This window comes from Chlorocebus sabaeus, chromosome 8, assembly GCF_047675955.1.
Source record: "Chlorocebus sabaeus isolate Y175 chromosome 8, mChlSab1.0.hap1, whole genome shotgun sequence".
In the NCBI taxonomy this organism is placed as follows: domain Eukaryota; kingdom Metazoa; phylum Chordata; class Mammalia; order Primates; family Cercopithecidae; genus Chlorocebus; species Chlorocebus sabaeus.
This window is the reverse complement of record NC_132911.1, coordinates 27,097,121-27,117,211: the sequence shown is the minus strand read 5'-3', so window position 1 is coordinate 27,117,211 and position 20,091 is coordinate 27,097,121. Positions and strand designations below refer to the sequence as shown.

At 45.5% G+C, this 20,091-nt stretch overlaps 1 protein-coding gene across 3 annotated transcripts in view; it reads right to left on the bottom strand.

Moving 5' to 3' along the window:
* EPHX2 (epoxide hydrolase 2) overlaps positions 1 to 20,091 on the bottom strand; it is a 55,760-nt gene that overhangs the window by 26,732 nt on the left and 8,937 nt on the right. The window contains exons 2-9 of one of the 3 annotated variants that reach the window (XM_007961995.3): positions 15,657 to 15,741; positions 12,924 to 13,083; positions 11,549 to 11,739; positions 9,729 to 9,851; positions 4,968 to 5,042; positions 2,843 to 2,938; positions 2,250 to 2,328; positions 556 to 590 (exon numbers count right to left, since the gene is read on the bottom strand). In XM_007961995.3, the coding sequence (XP_007960186.3) occupies positions 556 to 590; positions 2,250 to 2,328; positions 2,843 to 2,938; positions 4,968 to 5,042; positions 9,729 to 9,851; positions 11,549 to 11,739; positions 12,924 to 13,083; positions 15,657 to 15,741 (844 nt within the window). The remainder of the gene's footprint in view (positions 1 to 555; positions 591 to 2,249; positions 2,329 to 2,842; positions 2,939 to 4,967; positions 5,043 to 9,728; positions 9,852 to 11,548; positions 11,740 to 12,923; positions 13,084 to 15,656; positions 15,742 to 20,091) is intronic. The other 2 variants (XR_012093669.1, XM_007961996.3) reach the window with 2 other exon arrangements.

Genomic DNA, 20,091 nt, shown 5'->3' with positions numbered 1-20,091 from the left:
CCTGGGCTCCCCCAGCCTTTGCTTTTGCTCCTGAGCCGCATGGAGGTTTGGGACCCAGTCTCTCCTCACCTTGGCCTCGGCCTCCCCTGCCAGTACTGAAGTGAGGGGCCCCTCTACAGGATGGTGCTTACACCCGTCTTACAGCAGGAACTCCATGCTGGTCACCAGTCTGCAGAGGTCTGGCCTAGGTCTGGCCAACAACGTCTTTACCAGAATAAAGTGACTTTTTTCAATGCTCTAGATGGTGAGGCAATCAAATGCAGTACTGCAGGCTTCCAAAATGGCTCTACTGGCTGTTGACCTCAGGCAACTACCTTTAACTTCCCCTGACTCAGTTTTCTCTTCTGTCAATTGCTTGGAGGAATACCTGGCACACAGTCAATGCTGCATACATGTTGGCTTTCATTTGGAAATACTGTTCTACTTTCAGTAGGAATTTATACCCAGAGGCTGTGAAATGATGCTTCCCTAAAATTTGAATGGATACCCCAACTTCGGGTTTATAGCAATAAAAAAAAGCAGGATGGGGAAGATGTTACCCAAGATCCTTCTTACCTTACATAGCACTTCCATGCAATATTCTTCTATTTCTGCAATTAAAAATAAAAGAAACATTTAATTCACATTACTTAAAATATATCAACACATCAAAAGGGCCGTTTTGCAAAGAAAACCAAAAACCAAACAACAACAACAACAACAAAAAACCCACAAAAACTTATTAAAGCCTTAGTGTTTATTTTTGCTTTTGTTGCCTGTGCTTTTGATGTCATATCCCTCCGTGAAATCACTGCCGCCAAGACCAATGTCAAGCTTTCCCCCTGTGTTTTCTTCTAGAAGCTGTACAGTTTCAGGTCATACATCTAAGCCTTTCATCCATTTTGAGTTGACTTTTGTGTGTGGTGTAAGATAAAGGTCCAATTTCATTCTTTTTCATGTTTCCCCACCACCATTCGTTTGAAGAGAGTGTCCTTTCTCCACTGTGTATTCTTGGTACCCTTATCAAAGATCAGTTGACCACATACATGTGGATCAACTGCTGGGCTTTCTATTCTGTTCCACTGAACTATGTCTGTCTTTATGTTTGTATCGCACTGTTTGTATCATACTATAGACTTGTAATATAGTTTGAAATCAGGAAGTGTGCTTCAAATGCCTCCAGCTTTTTTATTCTTTCTAAAGGTTGCTTTGTCTATTTGCGGTCTTTTGTGGGTCCATAAGAACTGTAGAATTACTGTCTCTATCTTTGTAAAAAATGCCATTGAGATTTTGACAGGAATTGCATTGCATCTGTAGATTGCTTTGGGTCATATGAGTACCCAAATCAATGGGTAGTATGATTTTTAAATAATAGCAATTTTAACAATAACAGTATTTTAACAATAGCAATTCCAGAAAGCAAAAAGAAAAAGAACAAAAATAGAGAAAATCCAAGAGAAAAAAATATCAAAGAAATAATTCATGAAAAGTTACAAGAACTGAAAGATAAATGTACCCAGCAAAGTAGGTCTCTACTAAAAATCCAAAAATTAGCTGGGTGTGGTGGCACACATGTGTTATCCCAGCTACTTGGGAGGCTGAGGCAGGAGAATCACTGGAACCTGGGAGGCAGAGGTTGCAGTGAGCCGAGATCACGCCATTGCACTCCAGCCTGGGTGACAGAGTGAGACTCTGTCTCAAAAAAACAAAAACAAAAACAAAAACCCCCCCCCCAAAAAAAAAGAAAAAAAAGAAAGGAAATTGTGTTGCCATCTGTAACATGGAGGCAACTTCAGGACATTACGCTAAGTGAAAGAAGCCAGGCACAAAAGCAGAAATACTATATGATTCCACTTATATGAGGTCTTTAGAGGAGTTAGATTCATAGAGACAAAAAGTAGAAAGGGGGTTGCCAGGGGCTGGGAAGAGGAAGAACTGAGGACTGAATACAGCCTTTCAGTTTTGCAAGATGAAGAACGTTCTGGAGATGGATGGTACATTCTATGTCCGCCATCCCCCATGATCAGTGGGAGATCCCATGGAGCATGGGTCTTTGGGGCTGCTGTATTCATTCAGAGCGTGGGGGCAGGGGCATCTGAGGCCCAAAGTGCAGAGACACAGGGCACTGTAGGAGAGGAAAGAGGTGAAGTCAGACTCTCTTAAGGGGAAGGCTACTCTGATCTGGGACCAGGGAAAGCACTGAGGCGTGGAGCACTCAGGCAGGTAGAAGGCAAGACCAGCACAAGACAGCTGCAAGACAGCGCACCCACCAGGAGGAGCAGACGACTCTCCATAGCCTTTCATGTCCATAGCTATGACCCGGTAACCTGCCTGGGCCAGAGCAGGGATCTAGAAAACAAACAGGCACACTCCAGCACGGTCCCATTAGTTCTAGGCGGATACTCCCTCTTTGCTTCCCTCCATCCCCTTCTTCCTGTAAATGGCTCAAATGAAAGAGCCACAAGGCACTACCTAGTATCTTTGCCATGGGGCTGCAATGAGCCCATTTATACAGGGCTGCTGTGGGTGGTGGCGGGGCTTGTGCACCAGAGAAATGCCACATCTAAGAGAGCATCTTTTCTGGCAAAGCTCTTGCAGCTTTCTGTACTCATTACAGAGAGTTGCCAGCAGGGGGCATGGAATGTCTTAAAGAAGTCTGCCCTTTTCTAATCTGCAAAGGTGCCTCGTGGCCTAGCACAGCCCTGAGGTCTGGAGTCACCCTCCTGCCCTGACCTGGTCACACTTTGGAGACAATGCTCCACTGTAAGGTTTCAGCTTCCTCACGACAGTCCACATCAGGCCACACCATCTAGACTCCCTCCACCTCACCCTGACCGGCTGCACCTTCCCCAGTTTTCCTCACCTGGTACCTCCAAGAATACCAGCTCTCGGGAAATCCATGGCAGAGGCACACAGCAGGGCCGGAGCCCAGCTCCACAAAATGCAGACGGACCCCGGGCTGTGGAAGGGAAAGAGGAGTGGGCAGCGACGAAGCACCAGGCCCAGTGGACCCAGGCCCCACAGCGTCTACAGAATGCCAGGGCCATTTCAGTCCATTGCTGGATCACACATGACCCAGATTTCTCAGTGAAGGACCCCAGTGTTAGATGAAAATGGCTGAGAAGAGGCCCTGGTCAACTTACTCAATAAAAACAGGTGGCTCTCACCAAAACCTAAGAAATCTGCAAAGATTATGATGTTGGAAAACAAAACAACACACTTCTCTTTCCTCTCTGCAAGGCCCCCATACTCTCAGAATTTCTGGTGCTGTTGTGATGCGTTTTCAGTATATTAAACAGGGGGCTGATATTGTGCAGAGCATAATATTCATGGTCATGTGCAGAATACCATTGCAAGACTTTTCCTTAGTTCAGCTAAAGACGGGGTCCTTGTCCCACGGTCATGAAAATATAGGCTTGCAGACAATTTGAAGCGTGAGTAAACAGCAGGGTTTTATTGGGTGAAAAGGTGAAAAAGGGGAAACAGGGACTCTGCAAAGCCAGAGCTCCCTGCCAGAGCACTTCCTGCCTCACTGTTGGAATCTCAGTTTCCACACAGGAAGAGGAGGGGCCAGGCTCCTCCCTGCTGCAAAGGGCAAGAACTTTCTGAGGTTCCACCCCAGTGCGCAGGCTGTTTGGAGTTTCTCTGGGGACCCCCTCCCACCTGGCTATCTCAATACCATGAGTGTTTCATTAAGAGCTGTTTACTTCTTAAATATGAAATCTGTTCAAGCTTTGCCACAGCCACAGTCTTTTTGGGGGCTATGGGTGTGGCAGAGACTGTGAGGGCTTGAAAAGGTCTGTGTTCCCTCTTCTTTCAGGCACATGGTAGCATCTTGCAGAGCACCTCCCCCCCTACAGTCGCTGTGGCCATACAACTGAGCTCCGGCCAGTGTCTCCCAGGGGAAATGTGACTCTGATTGTTCTCCTGCAATTCCTTTAGCATAGTGGAGATATGTAATTGGGGTAAGAACAGGGCACTTTGATTATTTGGTTCATTTGGCTGGATCCCACCATAATAGTCAAGGCTGGTTAGTGGCTGTAACAAACACCCTGCATCCAGGAGGTTTGATCCAGAAGGTGCTGCATCCAGGGCTCACAGGAACCTCCTGTGCGTGGCCTCTCTCCCTTCGCCTGAATGACATGGGCCTTGAGGAAGGTGGAGGCAGCAGAGAGAAGGAGCCTGGTGGTTTGAATGGCTGCGTGGACAGAGCCCACCGCACTGCACTGTGCTGTAGGCGAGAAACACACTTGGTGTGAAGCCACTGAAAGGGACAGGGTGTTTGTAACAGCCACTAACCAGCCCTGACTATTACGGTGGAGTCCAGCCAAATGAACCAAATAATCAAAGTGCCCTGTTCTTACCCCAATTACGTATCTCCACTATCCTAAAGGAAATGCAGGAGAACAATCAGAGCCACATTGTAGAAATTCACGGGGAACAATTCCACTTGGCTGTATCTCAGATGACTCCAAGCTGTGCCCCACACTGGAAGTTTCTCTTTTGGACAGTGCGGGGACATGCCTGTTGAATGAAAACATGTTCTCCCCCAACACAGGCCAGCTGTGTGTATGCTTTAGCCCCCGCCAGGCTGCCCAAGCCCCCTAGCCTGCTGTTCTGCGGGGGTTTGGTCACATCAGTCACACTGCTTTACAGAATCTGAGGCAGGGTCTGTCTTTCATTGATATCTGAGGAATGAGATTTGCAGGAAATATCATTTCCTTATAAATAGCGGATGTTCAACCACCCTTGATATTTAACAAATGTCACTGCTGGTCACCTTTTCTTTTTTTTTTTGCTTGAGACAGGGTCTCACTCCATCACCCAGGCTGGAATACAGTGGTGTGATCATGGCTCACTGCAACCTCCACCTCCCAGGCTTAGGTTCAGGTGATCATCCCAGCTCAGTCTCCTGGGCGTCTCTGCTGGTTGTTTTAGGTGATCTGGTGGGACAGCACTCAGCTGACTGAAAGACAAAACTGACTCACCTTTATTGTCACGTACCCATGGCTCATGTCACTTGGATTGCAACAGGTCGGCAGAGGGGCCGGGGTATTGAGAAGCTGTAAGCAGGAAAGGTACAGTGAGAGACTGCCATAGCCTCCTTCGGTGAAAGGCTCTCCCGAGTACTGGTGCCAGGAGGCCTCAGAGATCACCTTTGCCGCTCCATCCTGAGCCCTGCTGGAGACTGACCAGCCCATCTCCCTCTCCTGCCAGCACAGCCAGACTCCATTATCCCTCCTGCCTTCAGGTTAAGTGGAGCCCCAGGACTGAGTTCTGGCTAATGGACGCAGATGGAAGAGTGCAGCCTGGCACATTAAAACCCCCACACAATTCTCTACATTCCTAACTCCCCATCTTCCGGCCGGGTGTCCAGTGTGACCTCGAAAACCACATGTAGAAGACAGTGCATCCTCCATCACCCTGATCCCCAAATGACTGTGTGAGGCAAAGCCCCTGGCCACTGCCCACTGAACTTCATATAAGCAAGAAGCAAAAATCACTTTCTCTAAGCCAGAGAGTTTGGACTTTAATTAATATTATTCGCTTCTGTGGCAGCTCCTCAGATGGTCGCCCAGGCTCATGTGGGACACCATGCAAAGCTCACAGAGCAGTCACTCCATGACCGCTCCCCTCTGTCGAAAGGTCTCTCCTTCAAGTTGGCCAAAATCAAACTTTCTGGGCCTTTGTATTAGTTTGCTCCGGCTGCCATGACTAAATACGAGTGTATGTGGTTTCAAGAACAGATATGTATTTCCTCACAGTTCTGGAGGCTGGAAGTCCAAGAACAAGGTGCTGGCAGGGCTGGTTTCTCCTGAGGCCTCTCTCCTTGGCTGGCAGACAGCCGTCTTCTCCTTGTGTCTTCATATGAACTTTCCCTTGTGTCCTCATGCTCCTGGCACCTCTCTGTGTGTGTCCTAATCTCTACCTCTTCTCCCTTTTTTGGTGGTCTCTGCTCTGTCATCCAGGCTGGCATGCACTGATGTGATCACAGCTGACTGCAGCCTTGACCTCCTTGGCTCAAGGGATCCTCCCACCTCAGCCTCCTAAGTATGTGGAACTACAGGTGTGCACCACTATGGCCAGCTATTTTTTTTTTTTTTTTAAAGACAGGATCTTACTATGATGCCCAGGTTGGCCTTGAACTCCTGGCCTCAAGTGCTGGGAATGCAGGAGTGAGCCACAGCTCCTGTCCTTAATCTCTGCTTTTTCTAAAGAGACCAGTCAGATGAGATTAGGGCTCAGCCTTGTGACCTCATTTTAACTTCATTACCTCCTTGAGTGCCCTTTTTTCAGACCCAGTCACATCCTGAGGTATTAGCGGTTAGGACTTCACTGTATTAATTTTGGGGGACACAGTCTAGCCCCTAATAGCCTTCCACCAGCAGGTCCCAGGCCTGTTCTCAGGAGTCCTTGAGGGCTTAGACTAACCCGTCTCAGTAAATAGGAAATTCCTGAACAAGCAGTCCTTATGGTAGCTTTTATACCTTACTGGAATCAGTTTCCCTGAGGCAGAAATAACAAGGAGCCTGCTACTGAGCACACGTGTGTGAATATCACCTTATGCGTGAACTCTGCTGCTGGACACGCTGTGAATCCTATTGCTGGAATGGTCACTTTTAGTCCTAAAGGTGTAACCCAAGAAAAAATTCATTCTCCTCAGTGACTCAGTTTTGTTACCTCTAAAATGGGGACACAAGCTAAGAAATCTACCTTCTTTATAACCATAGGAGACTCTGCCTGGGCGTCTGCAGAGGGGGACACAGGAGATGAGTCTCCCCACCTCTGTGGCATCTGGAGAAGACCTGGGGGCAGGGAGGTACTCAGCATGATGGGGGAGGGCATCCTGGTGTCCCCTGATGGTCATAAGTCCATAGTCAGGGGAGCCAAGGCCCGTGAGCAGGGCCGGTGCCCCTTAGGGCCCCTCCTGCCATGTGTCCTCAGTTTCCTAGATCACACACCAGGGGATGCCTCTGCTTTTGGGGGTGGGAAAAGTGGGGGGTTCCTACTTTAATGATCCTCTTGTATGTTTGTGCAATTTACAAAGCCTGTTCATGACTGACGCCCACTGCCTTCCTCTGAGAGACATAGGCTCCCCTGTTTAAAAAGGGGTGATTTTTCTGTGGGGATACAAAAGGGTATAGCTGCTGTGAAAAACAGCACAGCATTTCCTCAAAAATTCAAAAATAGAATTTTGGCCAGGCACAGTGGCTCACGCCTGTAATCCTCATGCTTTGGGAGGCCAAGACAGGTGGATCATGTGAGGTCAGGAGTTCAAGACCAGCCTGACCAACATGGGGAAATTCTGTGTCTATTAAAAATACAAAAATTAGCCAGAAATTGCTTGACCCCGGGAGGCGGAGGTTGCAGTGAGCCAATATTGTGCCACTGCACTCCAGCCTGGCCAACAGAGCAAGACTCCATCTGAAAAAAGAAATAATAATAATAAATAAAAGAAAAATAGAATTTCCATATGATCCAGCAATTCCAATCCTAGGTATACACCCAGAAGCATTGAAAACAGGGCCTCAAAGAGATACGTGCAAACCCACGCTCATAGCAGCGCTATTCTCAATAGCCAGGAGGCAAAAGCAAGTCAGGCGTCCTTGAATAGCTGAGTGGATAAACCCAATGTGGTCTATCCATACAGTGGAGTAGTTAGTATTCTATCCTAAAAAGGAAATTCAGACCCATGGCACAACATGGGTGAACCCTGGAGACATTATGCTAAAATGAAGTAAGCCGGTTACAAAAAGACAAATATTGTGATTCTACTTACATTAGGTCCCTACGGGAATCCAGTTCACAGAGGAAAAAAGCAGGATGGTGGGTACCAGGGGCCGGGGCAGGGGGAATGGGGAGTTGGTGTTTGATGGTGCAGAGTTTCATGTGGGGAAGATGAGAAAGTTCTGGAGGTGACTGGTGGTGATGACTGCACAACAATGTGCGTGTTCTTAACATCACTGAACTGTCCACACACACACACACACACACACACACACACAAAGGTGGTAAATTTTATATTATATGTGTTTTTCCACAATGAAAAAAATAGAAGGGGGATGATGTTCATTTTTCCTTCTATCTTCCTCTTCCTCCTACCCTGAGACAAAGAGAAGTGAGATATGATTTACTTTCCCAGTTTCACAAGACAGGTATCTGTGGCTCAGGTATGCTGAAGGGACAGACCTAGCAAGTGACACAGGCACATGGGTTCCCTGACCCCAAGTCTGATGCGCTTTCTTCTCTGTTGCCTGGGACTTGCAGGTTTGTAGAAGGACAAATGAACAAAGCTTGGACAAGATACTTCAAGGTTATGGAGTCATTGGGTGTACATTTTAATTTATTCATTAAAGACAAAAAAAATCAATCTTATCATGGGCTGAACTGTATCACTCTCAAAATTCACATGTTAAAGTCTTAGTGCCCAGTACTTTTTTGTTTGTTTGTTTTTGGAGACAGAGTCTCGCTCTTGTTATCCAGGTCGGAGTGCAGTGGCACAATCTTGAACCATTGCAACCTCCACCTCCTGGGTTCAAGCTATTCTTGTGCCTCAGACTCCAGAGTAGCTGGGATTACAGGTGCCCACCACTATGCTTGGCTAAATTTTTATATTATTAGTAGAGACAGGGTGTAGCCATGTTGGCCAGGGTGGTCTCCAACTCCGGACATCAACTGATCTGCCTACCTCGGCCTCCCAAAGTGCTGTGATTACAGGAGTGAGCCACTGCGCCCAGCCTTAGCCCCCAATACTTTAGAATACGACTATATTTGGAGATGAGGCCTTTACAGAAGTAACTAAGGTTAAAGGAGGTCATTAGGGTGGGCCCTAGTGCAATCAGACTGGTATCCTCATAAACAGAGGAAGTTCGGAAGCAGAACGACACAGGGAAAAACCAAGTGAGGACACAGGGAGAAGGTGGTCATCTGCAAACCGAGAGGCCTCAGGAGAAACCAATCCTGCTGGCACCTTGATCTTGGACTTCCAGCCTCCAGAACAGTGAGCGAATACGTGTCTCTTGTTGAAGCCACACAGTCTGTAGTACTTTGTTATGGCAGCCCGAGCAAACTAACTCAGTTCCCTTTGAGGCAATGGCTGTGCATCCTTGGATGTGTGGTAGCCTCAGCTCAGTGCCAGCTCTCTCCTGCCTCTTCCTCCCTGTGCTCACAGGACGAGGGTGCTGTACTTCTGCAGGAGGCTGTGGACTAGGTGAGATCAGCGATTTTAGGTCAACCCAAAAAAAGAAAGGTGCCTCAGACCTGGATGAGCAGGCTAATCCCCAGGCAACCCCAGAGGCATCATGACAGCTGTCCCATCCACCTCAGGGAGGGACAGGCTTTTCTTAAGAGGCTTCCTTCTGAGCTGGGTGGAACTAAAGGGCTGCACCTGAGTGCCAGCAGCACACTCGGGCATGCCAGGTAGGGTCCCTGAAGCTTAGGGTAAACGTTCTCCACACTTACTCTCAAAAGTGAAGTCAGGATGGCCTTGAACATCCCACTCTTGCTGGCACTGGCACTAACACTAGTATAAATTCTTGTCTCCCTGTTCACTGACTGCAGAGAAAGAGACAAGATGCTCCTTAGGGACATCATGCTGACTGCACGGCGAGTGACGGACTTCCAACCAGTGGCACCCGGGAGTCATACAGGGACTCCATGGACAGCAGTTTCTCTACTCGTGGTTTTCTCCTGAGTCCAGAAACCACAGACAATTGCAGGAAGCTTGGCTTGCTCGGAAGTCAAATTACCTGGATTCCGGTCACTTTTTCCAGTTCCCTCAGGGCTGTGTCAGTGTCCTGGACCAGGATGGTGACCATTCCCAAGTCACGGGCTGGCTTCAGATTAGACCCCACGTCATCCAAGAAGACGACCTAAGCCCAAAACAGCATGGAAGAATCCCAGAAAGAAACTCACCAGAATGCAAACAGGGGCTATTTTATGATGAGATTAAAAACTCTTTTTCTTTTGTAACCATCTACTGCGAAAATGGAAAGCATTTAATGACATCACATACGCATGAAAACACAGGTACATACGACCCCACACAGACCTACTGGCTTCAGCCACTTCTGAAATTGCAAGAGGATTAGGAGAGGATACACACTTATCAAGGTGACATTAAAATTCATCTGGGAAAATGAACAGGCATCAGTAGACCAAAAAACGTGTCTGGAAAAGAACTGTAGTGAGGGCTTAGAGTCAAACAATTGATGAAGTTACAAAAGGTAGAAATTTGGCACTAGAAAAGAAACAGACATACGTATGAAATAGACTCAAATACACATAAGAATTTAGTTTCTAAGAAAAGTATCATGTCCAATTGGTAAGGAACATTGTTTAATGGCCTTGGTATGACTGGTTAACTGTTCAGGGGAATAAAGTGGATCCTTACTTTACATCTTACCCCCAGATAGATTTTTAATGAATCAAAAATTTGTATGTAGTAAGAAAGTGCTGGGCTTGGTGGCTCACACCTGTAACCCCAGCACTTTGGGAGACTGGAAGGATTGGTTGAAACCAGGAGTTCAAGACTAGCATAGACAATATAGTGAGACCCCTCGTTACAACAAAAAGTAAAAAATTAGCCATGCATGGTGGCATGAACGTGTGGTCACAGCCACTTGGGAGGCTGAGGCAGGAGGATCACTTGAGCTCAGGAGTTTGCAGCTGCAGTGAGCTATGATCATACCACTGCACTCCAGCCTAGGTGACAGAGTGAGACTCTGTCTCTAAGAAAAAGTAAATTAATTAGTTAAACAATAAATAAAAAGAAAAATCCTGGAAGTCATAGAAAGCACGGGTGCATGCATTTACCATCTTGGCCAAGGGAAGTCTAGAATTCTAAGCAGCTCATCCAACCTGGAAGCCATCGATAGGAAGACTGATATATTCCTGTGCAGGCCTAGATTCACAGCCCTGCTCTGAGGCTGACTGCAGGCACTGAGAAGAGCAGAAGCAAAGTCCAGGAGGAGAAAGGAGAGGTCCCAGGATGGAGCATGGCGAGGACTCCAAGGTTTGCTCTGATCAGCTTGTGGGGAGGTGGAGGGTTGGAAATGTGAGGGAAAAGAATTTAATCTCCATCCAATCACCTTTTGCAGATTAAAGTAGGGACACCCAAAGAGAAGAGAGCTTTAGGATAGGTGATCTCTGGAGACAGACTCAGGGCACAGGGTGCCTGGTGGCAGACCGTGGCTATACCGGAGCCCATCCCCTCTCACCCTTTGTGGGGATGAACCTGACTACTAGTCTTGTGGCCTTGCAAGTCTCCTAGGATCTCCATTTCTTTGTAAGTAAACTGAGGCAACTGGGCTAAAACAGCTTTTACTGATGCCTATTTTGACCAAAGTTCTGTAAGAGCTATACAATGAAGCCAAATGCCCACCTCTGGGAGAACTTTCTAGATCAAAGAATGGGTAACAGTCTTTTAGGAGAAGCCATGGTCTGGGAGAAGTGGACTCAGAGCTGTCCTGCCAGGCCCGAGATGTATTCCACCTGCTCACTGCTCAGTTTTTCTCTGGTTGCAATATCTCTGAACATCCTTCTCCACCGTAAGGAAGTGTCTCCGTACCTCACTGGGGCTGGCCTTCAGGGTGTCCAGTAGAAACCTGTAGATCTGAGGTTCAGGTTTGACCATTCCCACCTGACACGACTCTATCAGGAAGTCAAAGTGTGTCTTCAGCTCACACATCAGCTGGGCCAGGCCATCTCTCTCAGCACGGTCATCCAGCCAGGTGTTGGTGAGGATGGCAGTTGTGAATCCTGAGCAAAAAGCCACCAGTAGATGGACCAGCTATAGACCTTTGCCCTGAGATGCTCCAGATGCCCCCAGGGGACCCCAATGATGGGCCAAGCAGGTTGTGCTCACTTTTATCAATCTCTTATGCCCAGCTTTCAACCGACAAATTGGAAAATAATCATCTTGACCCATGAACACCTCTGACACAGACACAAGCGTGAGCTGTGTTCATTCAAGGCCTTCAGAAGCCCAGATGGAGACACTACCCTCCTTCCTCCTTGACAGCAGTGGAGCAGCACTCTTACATTCATCAGCTCGTTTGATCTCTACCACCTCAGGGGTGGACAGGGCTGATATTCCCCTCCCAGATTCACAGATCAGCAAACAAGCTCAGGCAAGTTAGGAGCCGCCCAGAGCCACAAGGCGAAGGTCCAGCTAGTCCATGCTACTGAAAACTCTGCTTGACTAAATTCCAGAATACCTGCCTTGGCAATCAGGGACTAGGTTCTTATTTCAAAACTAGAGAACTGTACATAGAGATAGGATTATCCTCTGGCTTTATCTGCCTAACCAGCGAGGGTGAGAACTAGGCAAGGCTGGAAAGAAGACACTGAAGAGTTGATGGTGAGACTCTTCCCACGCAATAGGAGGGAGGAATTGCAGACACAGGATGGCTCAGCCACAACCAGGTAAGTCTACTGATAAGAGGGTGGAATGGTTTCAAGTATGCCTATGACAAGAGTCAGGTGCTCACACCAAGTCAATGCCTATGGATTAACTTGACCTCATGTCTTAGACTATGTGACATAATCTGAGCCCATGTCAGCCAACTCATAGCTTGGACACTCTGATACCCAGAGGCTGAGAAAATCACAGTTGCTAAAAAGGCCTTGTTTTTTAATCACTGTGACAAAAGATTGTGTCATTTGGGTCATTACTAATGTGCCATTGAAGGGGAGAATGATGCTCACAAGGCAGTCACGGGCATCAGTTGCTTTATTAAGTAAAATTCTGCCATTTTTCCAGCTATTCTAATAGTGCTGCTTTTGCCATTGAATAAAACTTGCTCTGGGGCCATGTTTAAAGAGGCTTTCCATCATGGCTCAGAAGATCTGTGATCTTAAAACTCACTTCTATGGATTCTGACCTAATGCTCCCAAGGGTTCTGTGTGGTCAGGTCTGAGAATGGCCAGTATCAGATCCTTACCTTTCTTCCTGAGCATGAGAGCTGCCTGGAGCATGGGGCGGTTGATCTTTCTGGCTGAAATCGCCTTGCCAAAGATTTCATTTACAGAGAAATTCTTGGGGAGGCAGACTTCAGAGGTCTCGGAGCACTTCCTGCAGTTTTCTTCCATGAGTGGTATCCACTGTCAAAGTGAAGTGAGGGGACAATTTGTACAGCCATTCAGAAAAGCTCTGGCAGGAGCTACTATATCTAAACATATGCATTCCCTGTGACCAAGCAATTCCATTCCTGGACACATACCCACTGGAAATGCCAACATATATTCTCCAAAACACATGGCCAAAAATGTTCATAGCTGTACTCTTCCTAGGAGTCCCAAACCAGAAACCACCCAGTACTCTTCCTAGGAGTCCCAAACCAGAAACCACCCAAACGCCCACTAACAACAGAATGGACAGACTGTATTATATTCACCCACAGTCATAGCAGTGCTATCCCTAAGAGCCCATCTTAGTTGCTATACTGTTAGCCTATCTCAGCTGCTATAACAAAAGACCAGAGTCTGGGTGTCTCATAAACAGCAGAAATTTATTTCTCACAGTTCTGAAGGCTGGGAAGTCCAAGATCAAGGCTCCAGCAGATTTGGTGTCTGGTTAGGGCCTGCCTTCTCTTTCACAGATGGCACCTTCTTGCTGTCTTCACATGGCAGAAGGGGCTCGATAGCTCTGTGGGATCTCTTTTATAAGTGCACTGATCTCACTCCTGAGGGTTCCACCCTCATGACCCAATTACATCCTGAAGGCCCCACCTCTTAATTACATCACCTTGGGGGTTAGGATTCCAACATAGGGATTTTGGGGGGACACAAACACTTGGACCATAGCAAGCCCCAAACTGGAAACTACCCAAATGTACACTGTTATGGGCTAAACTGTGTCCTCTAAAAATTCCTGTGTTGAAGTCCTAACCCCCAGAGCCTCATGATGTGACTATATTTGGAAACCAGGCCTTTAAAGAGGTATTTAAGGTAAAATGAAGTCATTATGATGAATCTTAATCCAGTATGACTGGTGCCCACATAAGAAGAGGAGATGAGGACATAGACACACACAGAGGGATGACCATGTGAGGACACAGGGAGAAGACAGCCAAGAACTTGCTTTTTTCCCCTCTTTCTCTGCTTTCTACCATGTGAGGATACAGTAAGAAGGTGGCCATCTGCAAACCAAGAAGAGAGCCCTCACCAGACACTGAACCTGCTAGTGCCTTCATCTTGGACCTCCCAGCCTCCAGAACTGTGAGCTATACACGTTTCTTATTTAAGCCACACAGTCTATGGCATGTTTGCTGTAGGTAGCAGCTGAAGGTGCTATATAAGACACAAATACAATCGTATTAGCAAACTAATACACTCACTAATAGCAGAATGGATTGTGATATCTATACATCATCATAGCAGCACTATTTGTAATAGTCCCAAACTGAAAACTACCCAGGCCCCCATCAATAGAAGAATGGATAGATTAGGGTATATGAATGTGATGGAATGCCATGCAGCAATGAGAATAAAATGATCTATGGCAGCATGCAACAACTATGAGTCTCACTCATACAATGTTGAGCAAAAGATGACAGACACAAAAGGGCTGATCTGCACCATTCCATTTACATAAAGTCCAAAACAGGTAAAATGTTCTGTTGGGATAGAAGTCAGAAAGGTACGACTCTTGGAGGGATGGTGTCCAGAGCGGGGATATGTGTTGCCTACAGTGCTGAGAATGTTTTGTTTCTTGATCTGGGTGCTGGTGACAGCAGTATACTCAATATGTGGAAAGTCATCAAGCTATACGCTATGTGTACTTTTCTGTCTGTATAGTATACATACATGAAAAGTTAAAAGATGACATTCATTCCCAAGATAAGACTTTTTTTTTAAGACAAGTCAAGTGTAAATAGACTTTAGCATGACATAATTTAGTCTTCCAGGCTTCTTCCCTCTAGCCGTGCCGGTTTCCTAGAAGTTACACACAGACTATCAGAAACCACTAAAGGAGTCTGAATGAAACGCAGGATTTTCATAGCAATTACTAGAAATTCACTCTAAATTCTGTATGTTCATTGAAAATATAGGCTGGGCATGGTGGCTTATACCTGTAATCCTAGCATTTTGGAACACCAAGGTGAGCGGATTGTTTGAAACCAGGAGTTCAAGACCAGTCTGGGTAACATGGTGAAATCCCATTTCTAGCAATAATAATAATAATACAAAACACAGCTGGGCATGGTGATGTGTGCTTGTAGTCCCAGCTACTTGGGAGGCTGAGGTGAGAGGATCATCTGAGCCCAGGAGGTAAAGGCTGCAGTGAGCCATGATTGTGCTACTGCACTGCAGCCTAGGCAATAGAGTAAGACCCTGTCTCAGAAAAAGAAGAAGGAGAATAAAATATATAGCATTTCCCTCCTTCTTACCTTCCAACAATATTACTGAGGTTTTTTTATGGATTAAATAAAGTCAATAATTCAATAATGTTCTTCCCAATAGCTTCATCACAGTTTTCATTCACCAGTTGCCACAATGTATTAGCATGTATGTTTTAAGGTGACTGCAATATTCCCATTAATACCATTAATACAACATTTGCCTTCACAGAAAAAGTGGGTGTTTGCTATTATGGTGGGCCCTAAGTTCGGGGAGATAGGCACATAGGCAGAGAACGTCCATCCAAAGGGCTCTGTGTGGTGATGTCCCCTCACCTGGGAAAGTGTGATCTCTCCTCTCATGAGCCGGGAAGTGGCACCCTCCAGGCCCCCTTTATGGAAAGCATCATTCAGAAGGCCTCTGGAAAACACAAAGAACATCAGGAACGTTCTGTGGATTTCGTCATGGCAGCACATGGAAACAGATGCTGTTCATATTCATTGAGAAGCAGCCACTAGAAAGGCATACTGCCAGGAACCGGAAAATGCAAACACAGTTCAAATTGGGACCTTTGTCCACAAGGACCCAATCAGCTGAGGATATGAAACCATACAGTAAATCACAATGTGTTCCACGGAGAAGCTGCTCATGGGAAACCACCTGATAGCAGCTTCAACCAGAGGTGCTTCCGACTTTACCATTTAAGGGTCAGAACCAAGAGTGGGCACGTGGCCATTACTGTCCTCGTGTGCACCAGGCATGGTCTCGAAGAACTTTTTCATGAGTTCACCTTCTTCAAAAAGAATGGAATATGTTTTTTCTGGTTTTGATTCTGCCTGTCTAGTTTCTATTTTATCTTAATCTCATCTTCTAACCTTTAAAAAGTTTCCTGTATTAGTCTGTTCTCACACTGCTATAAAGAAGTACCTCAGATCAGGTAATTTATAAAGAAAAGAGATTTAATTGGTTCATGGTTCTGAAGGCTGTAGAGGAAGCATGGCTGGGGAGGCCTCAGGGAACTCACAATCATGGTGGAAGGTGAAGGGGAAGCAAGGCACGTCTTACATGGTTGGAGCAGGAGGAAGAGAGAGAGGGGAGAAGTGCTACACACTTTTATAAACTAGGTCTCATGAGAACTCACTCACCATCACGAGAACAGCAAGGAGGAAATCCACCCCCATGATCCACTCACCTCCCACCAACGCCCTCCTCCAACATTAGGGATTACAGCTGGACATGAGATTTGCGTGGGGACACAAATTCAAACCATATCACTGTGTTAAGTTGTGTGCCCCCATCCCAAATACATACATTGAAGTTCTAACTTCCAATACCTCAGGATGTGACTGTATTTGAAGAGTGGGTCTTTAAGGGGTGATTTAAGTTAAATAAGATCATACAGATGGGCTCTAATCCAACAACAGGACTGGTGCCCTTATAAGAAGATTAGGACACAGGCACACACAGAGGGTCAACCATGTGAGGACACGGGGAGAAGAACACTGTTAACAAGCCAAGGAAAGAGGCCTCAGAAGGAACCAACCCTGCTGACATCTTAATCTTGGACTTCCAGCCTCCAGAGCTGTGAGAGAAAACATTTCTATTGTTGCCATGCAGTCTATGTTTGCTGTTACAGCAGCCCCAGTAAATAAATACACTGAGTAACAGAACAAATGTATTTATGTGTACAAATGCATTTGTTCTGTTACTCATGTCTGGAAAGTAATTTTAACTGGCTTGCCAATTCCAGATGAATTCCAGTTGAATTGGCAAGCCGGTTAAAATTACCAGCCCTGAGTAACAGAACAAATATCTCCATCCCGGGAGCTTTATTTTTGATAATAGTCAAGTATACCTTTTATCAGACACCCTCTTGCAGGTAACAGTGGTCAGCTCTGGACCAACTATATAAGGAGACGTATACCTAATATCTGTGGCCTTGCTCAACTTTTCAATGTCAGCAATGGTTTGCCCAAACCTTTGCCAACAGTTTTTGGTTTTTTAAAACAGTTTTCTTAAGGTATAATTACTGCTATGGTTTGAACATTTGTCTCCTCTGAAGCTCATGTTGAAATTTAATCCCCAATGTGGCAATATTGAGAGGTGGGCCTTTAAGAAGTGATTGGGTCATGAGGGCTCCACCTTCATGGATGGATTAATTCATCCATGGGATAACGGGTTAATGAGTTAATGGGTTATCATGGGATTGGGACTAGTAGCTTCACAAGAAGTAGAAGTGAGGCCTGAGCTAGCACATTGAGCCCCCTCACCATATGATGCCCTGTGCTACCTTGAGACTCTGCAGAGAGTCCCTACCAGCAAGAATGCCCTCACTAGATGCAACCCCTCAACCTTGGAATTCTCAGCCTCCATAACTGTAAGAAATAAATTCCTTTTCTTTATAAATTACCCAGTTTCAGATATCGTGTTGTAAGCAACAGAAAATGGACTAAGACAATTACATAGCATTAAATTTATATATTATGATGATTCAATGATTTGCAGTAAATTTACAGTTGTGTAAGCATCACCACATTCCAATTTTAGAACATTTCCACCTCCCCCAAAAGACTCCTCGTCCCTTTCAGTATCTGCTCCTCAGTATTAAGAAGCAATGCAATATTCAACTTAACAATCCTATTGAGCATCTTAGGTATGCGAGACATTGTACTATGTGCTGTGATGCAAAAGTGGAAAAATATGATGCTATTCATAGGAAGCTCACAGAAGAACAAGGGAGGCAAGGTATAAACAAATAACTACAACACACTAGGTGAGTAGGAAAACAAGGGGAAAATTATTTCTTCTTCCTGTAGAATGGCGGATGATAAAAAAAAGAGGAACTAGGGAAAGAATATAACTATACAGCAAGAAGATACCACTGAATCTATAAAACAAGGGCAGGTGGTCATTAAAAAAAAGCAACTTGATACAACAAGAACATTCTTGGTATTGGAAAACATGAATTCCTAATTTTAAGGATGCTTAATGAAGGCAGTGAACAGTAAAATGGCTTTCATAGAAAATGAAATTGTTGAATCAAAGGACAAGGAATGCTCTCTTTGGCCTTTGTTACAAGCAGGCTTTAAAAAAAGGGGAACTAGGAATGGATGGTTGGAAAGTTATCTGACAGGAATTCTCGATGGTTTACAGAAACAATATTGGTTAGTGATTGGCTAGGTGGCAGGCCACGTTTCCATTAGCAACCAGAACAGTCAGTTTCCTTGAACCCTTTACTATAATTTTGATGAATGTATAAGTTAAACAAAGAATTGGAGAAACTAGTGCCTGAGTATGAGGGGTAGGTTGTGAAAAGAAACCCATTAAGATCCTGCCAGGGTTTTTTCAGACCCCAAAGTCTGACTGAATAATAATAGCATTCTTACACATACACCTCCTATCAGGGTCCACTAAGATTAAGAAACTGTCCAAGACTCTTGGGAAAGCTTTCCAGACCCTACACCCTAAAGATTAGATAGAGATTGAATGAAACACTCTTGCTTGTAGGTACAATCCCACACATAGCATGGAGCTTAAAATGTATATAAGCACTAGAAAAAAACTTGCAACTTTGAGTCTGGTGAGTTACTCAACCTTCTCCCATAACAGGTTGCAGAAATAAACTCCCTTCTTTCCCAGTCTTGTCTGCATCTTGTTATTGGACCATGGGAACAAGCAGCTGGACCTCATTCTGTTCAGGAACAGCTACACATTTGTGGAAGTTGATCATCTGAATTGACTCTATACTCAACTAAAACAGAGTGGAGAAGACAAGGGGAAAAAACATCCAAGGTTCAAAACATTGTTCCAAGAATGTAACTCTGAGAAAAGAGAAAGGAAGAAACCAGTCAGGCAGACAGTTAGGGTGAGTCCTCCGTTAAATTATTTCAAACAAAAGTGCAGCCAGTGACATAAAGTTGTAAGCACAGATAACGGAACTTGCCTAAGACATACCCACAGCCACACAGATAAGAAAGGTTATACAGGTGACTTGGCCAGATATCCCCGCAATGGAAAATTCCATCCCCTGACACATGCACAGTAAGGGCAACAAAGCAAAATGGAGTAACTCAAGCTAAGAGCCCGCAGCTGTACTAGGAGGATGGGGTGGAACTACCAGAAATGCACACCTTATGCAAATGAGATGCCCAGCCCCATATGGATTTCTTACAAAAACCTCTGTATCCAAACTGTGAATCAGCAACCCATTTTTCCAGGACCCCTCTCTGTGGCAGAGAGCTTTCTTCTTTCACTTATTAAACTTCTTTCCTTTGTTAAACTTTGGCTCCAACCTCATCCTTGGTGTCTATATTCCTTAACTTTGGTTGTCAGACAAAGGACTCAGGGTACCACCTCAGCTAACAAGAAGATCGCTACATTGTGATGCACTGGTGAGACTGTAACAATTCTCTGCAAGCCCAACTGCTAGAACTGCTTGTTCTAACTGGAAACCAGTTTTAACTCTAGCTTCTCAGATAATTTGCTACAACTCTAGGACCAATTTTGCCCATGGCTGTTGCTCACCAATCAGAGCTTGGCAGCTCCCCAAACTCTTAGAGTGCCAATGAACTTTCTCAAAGAGCAATTCACACCATTTCTCCTTTTTCATAAAACCTCTAGCTTTGTCTTTGTTCTTGGGACATATCAAAGACCACCGGATCTGCGTGTGTGCCCCAAATTGCAACTCTTTCTTCCCAAATAAAACATTAAATTTAGAGATTAATCTCTACATCTCTATTTTGACTTTGACACACTGTTGAATTATAGGGT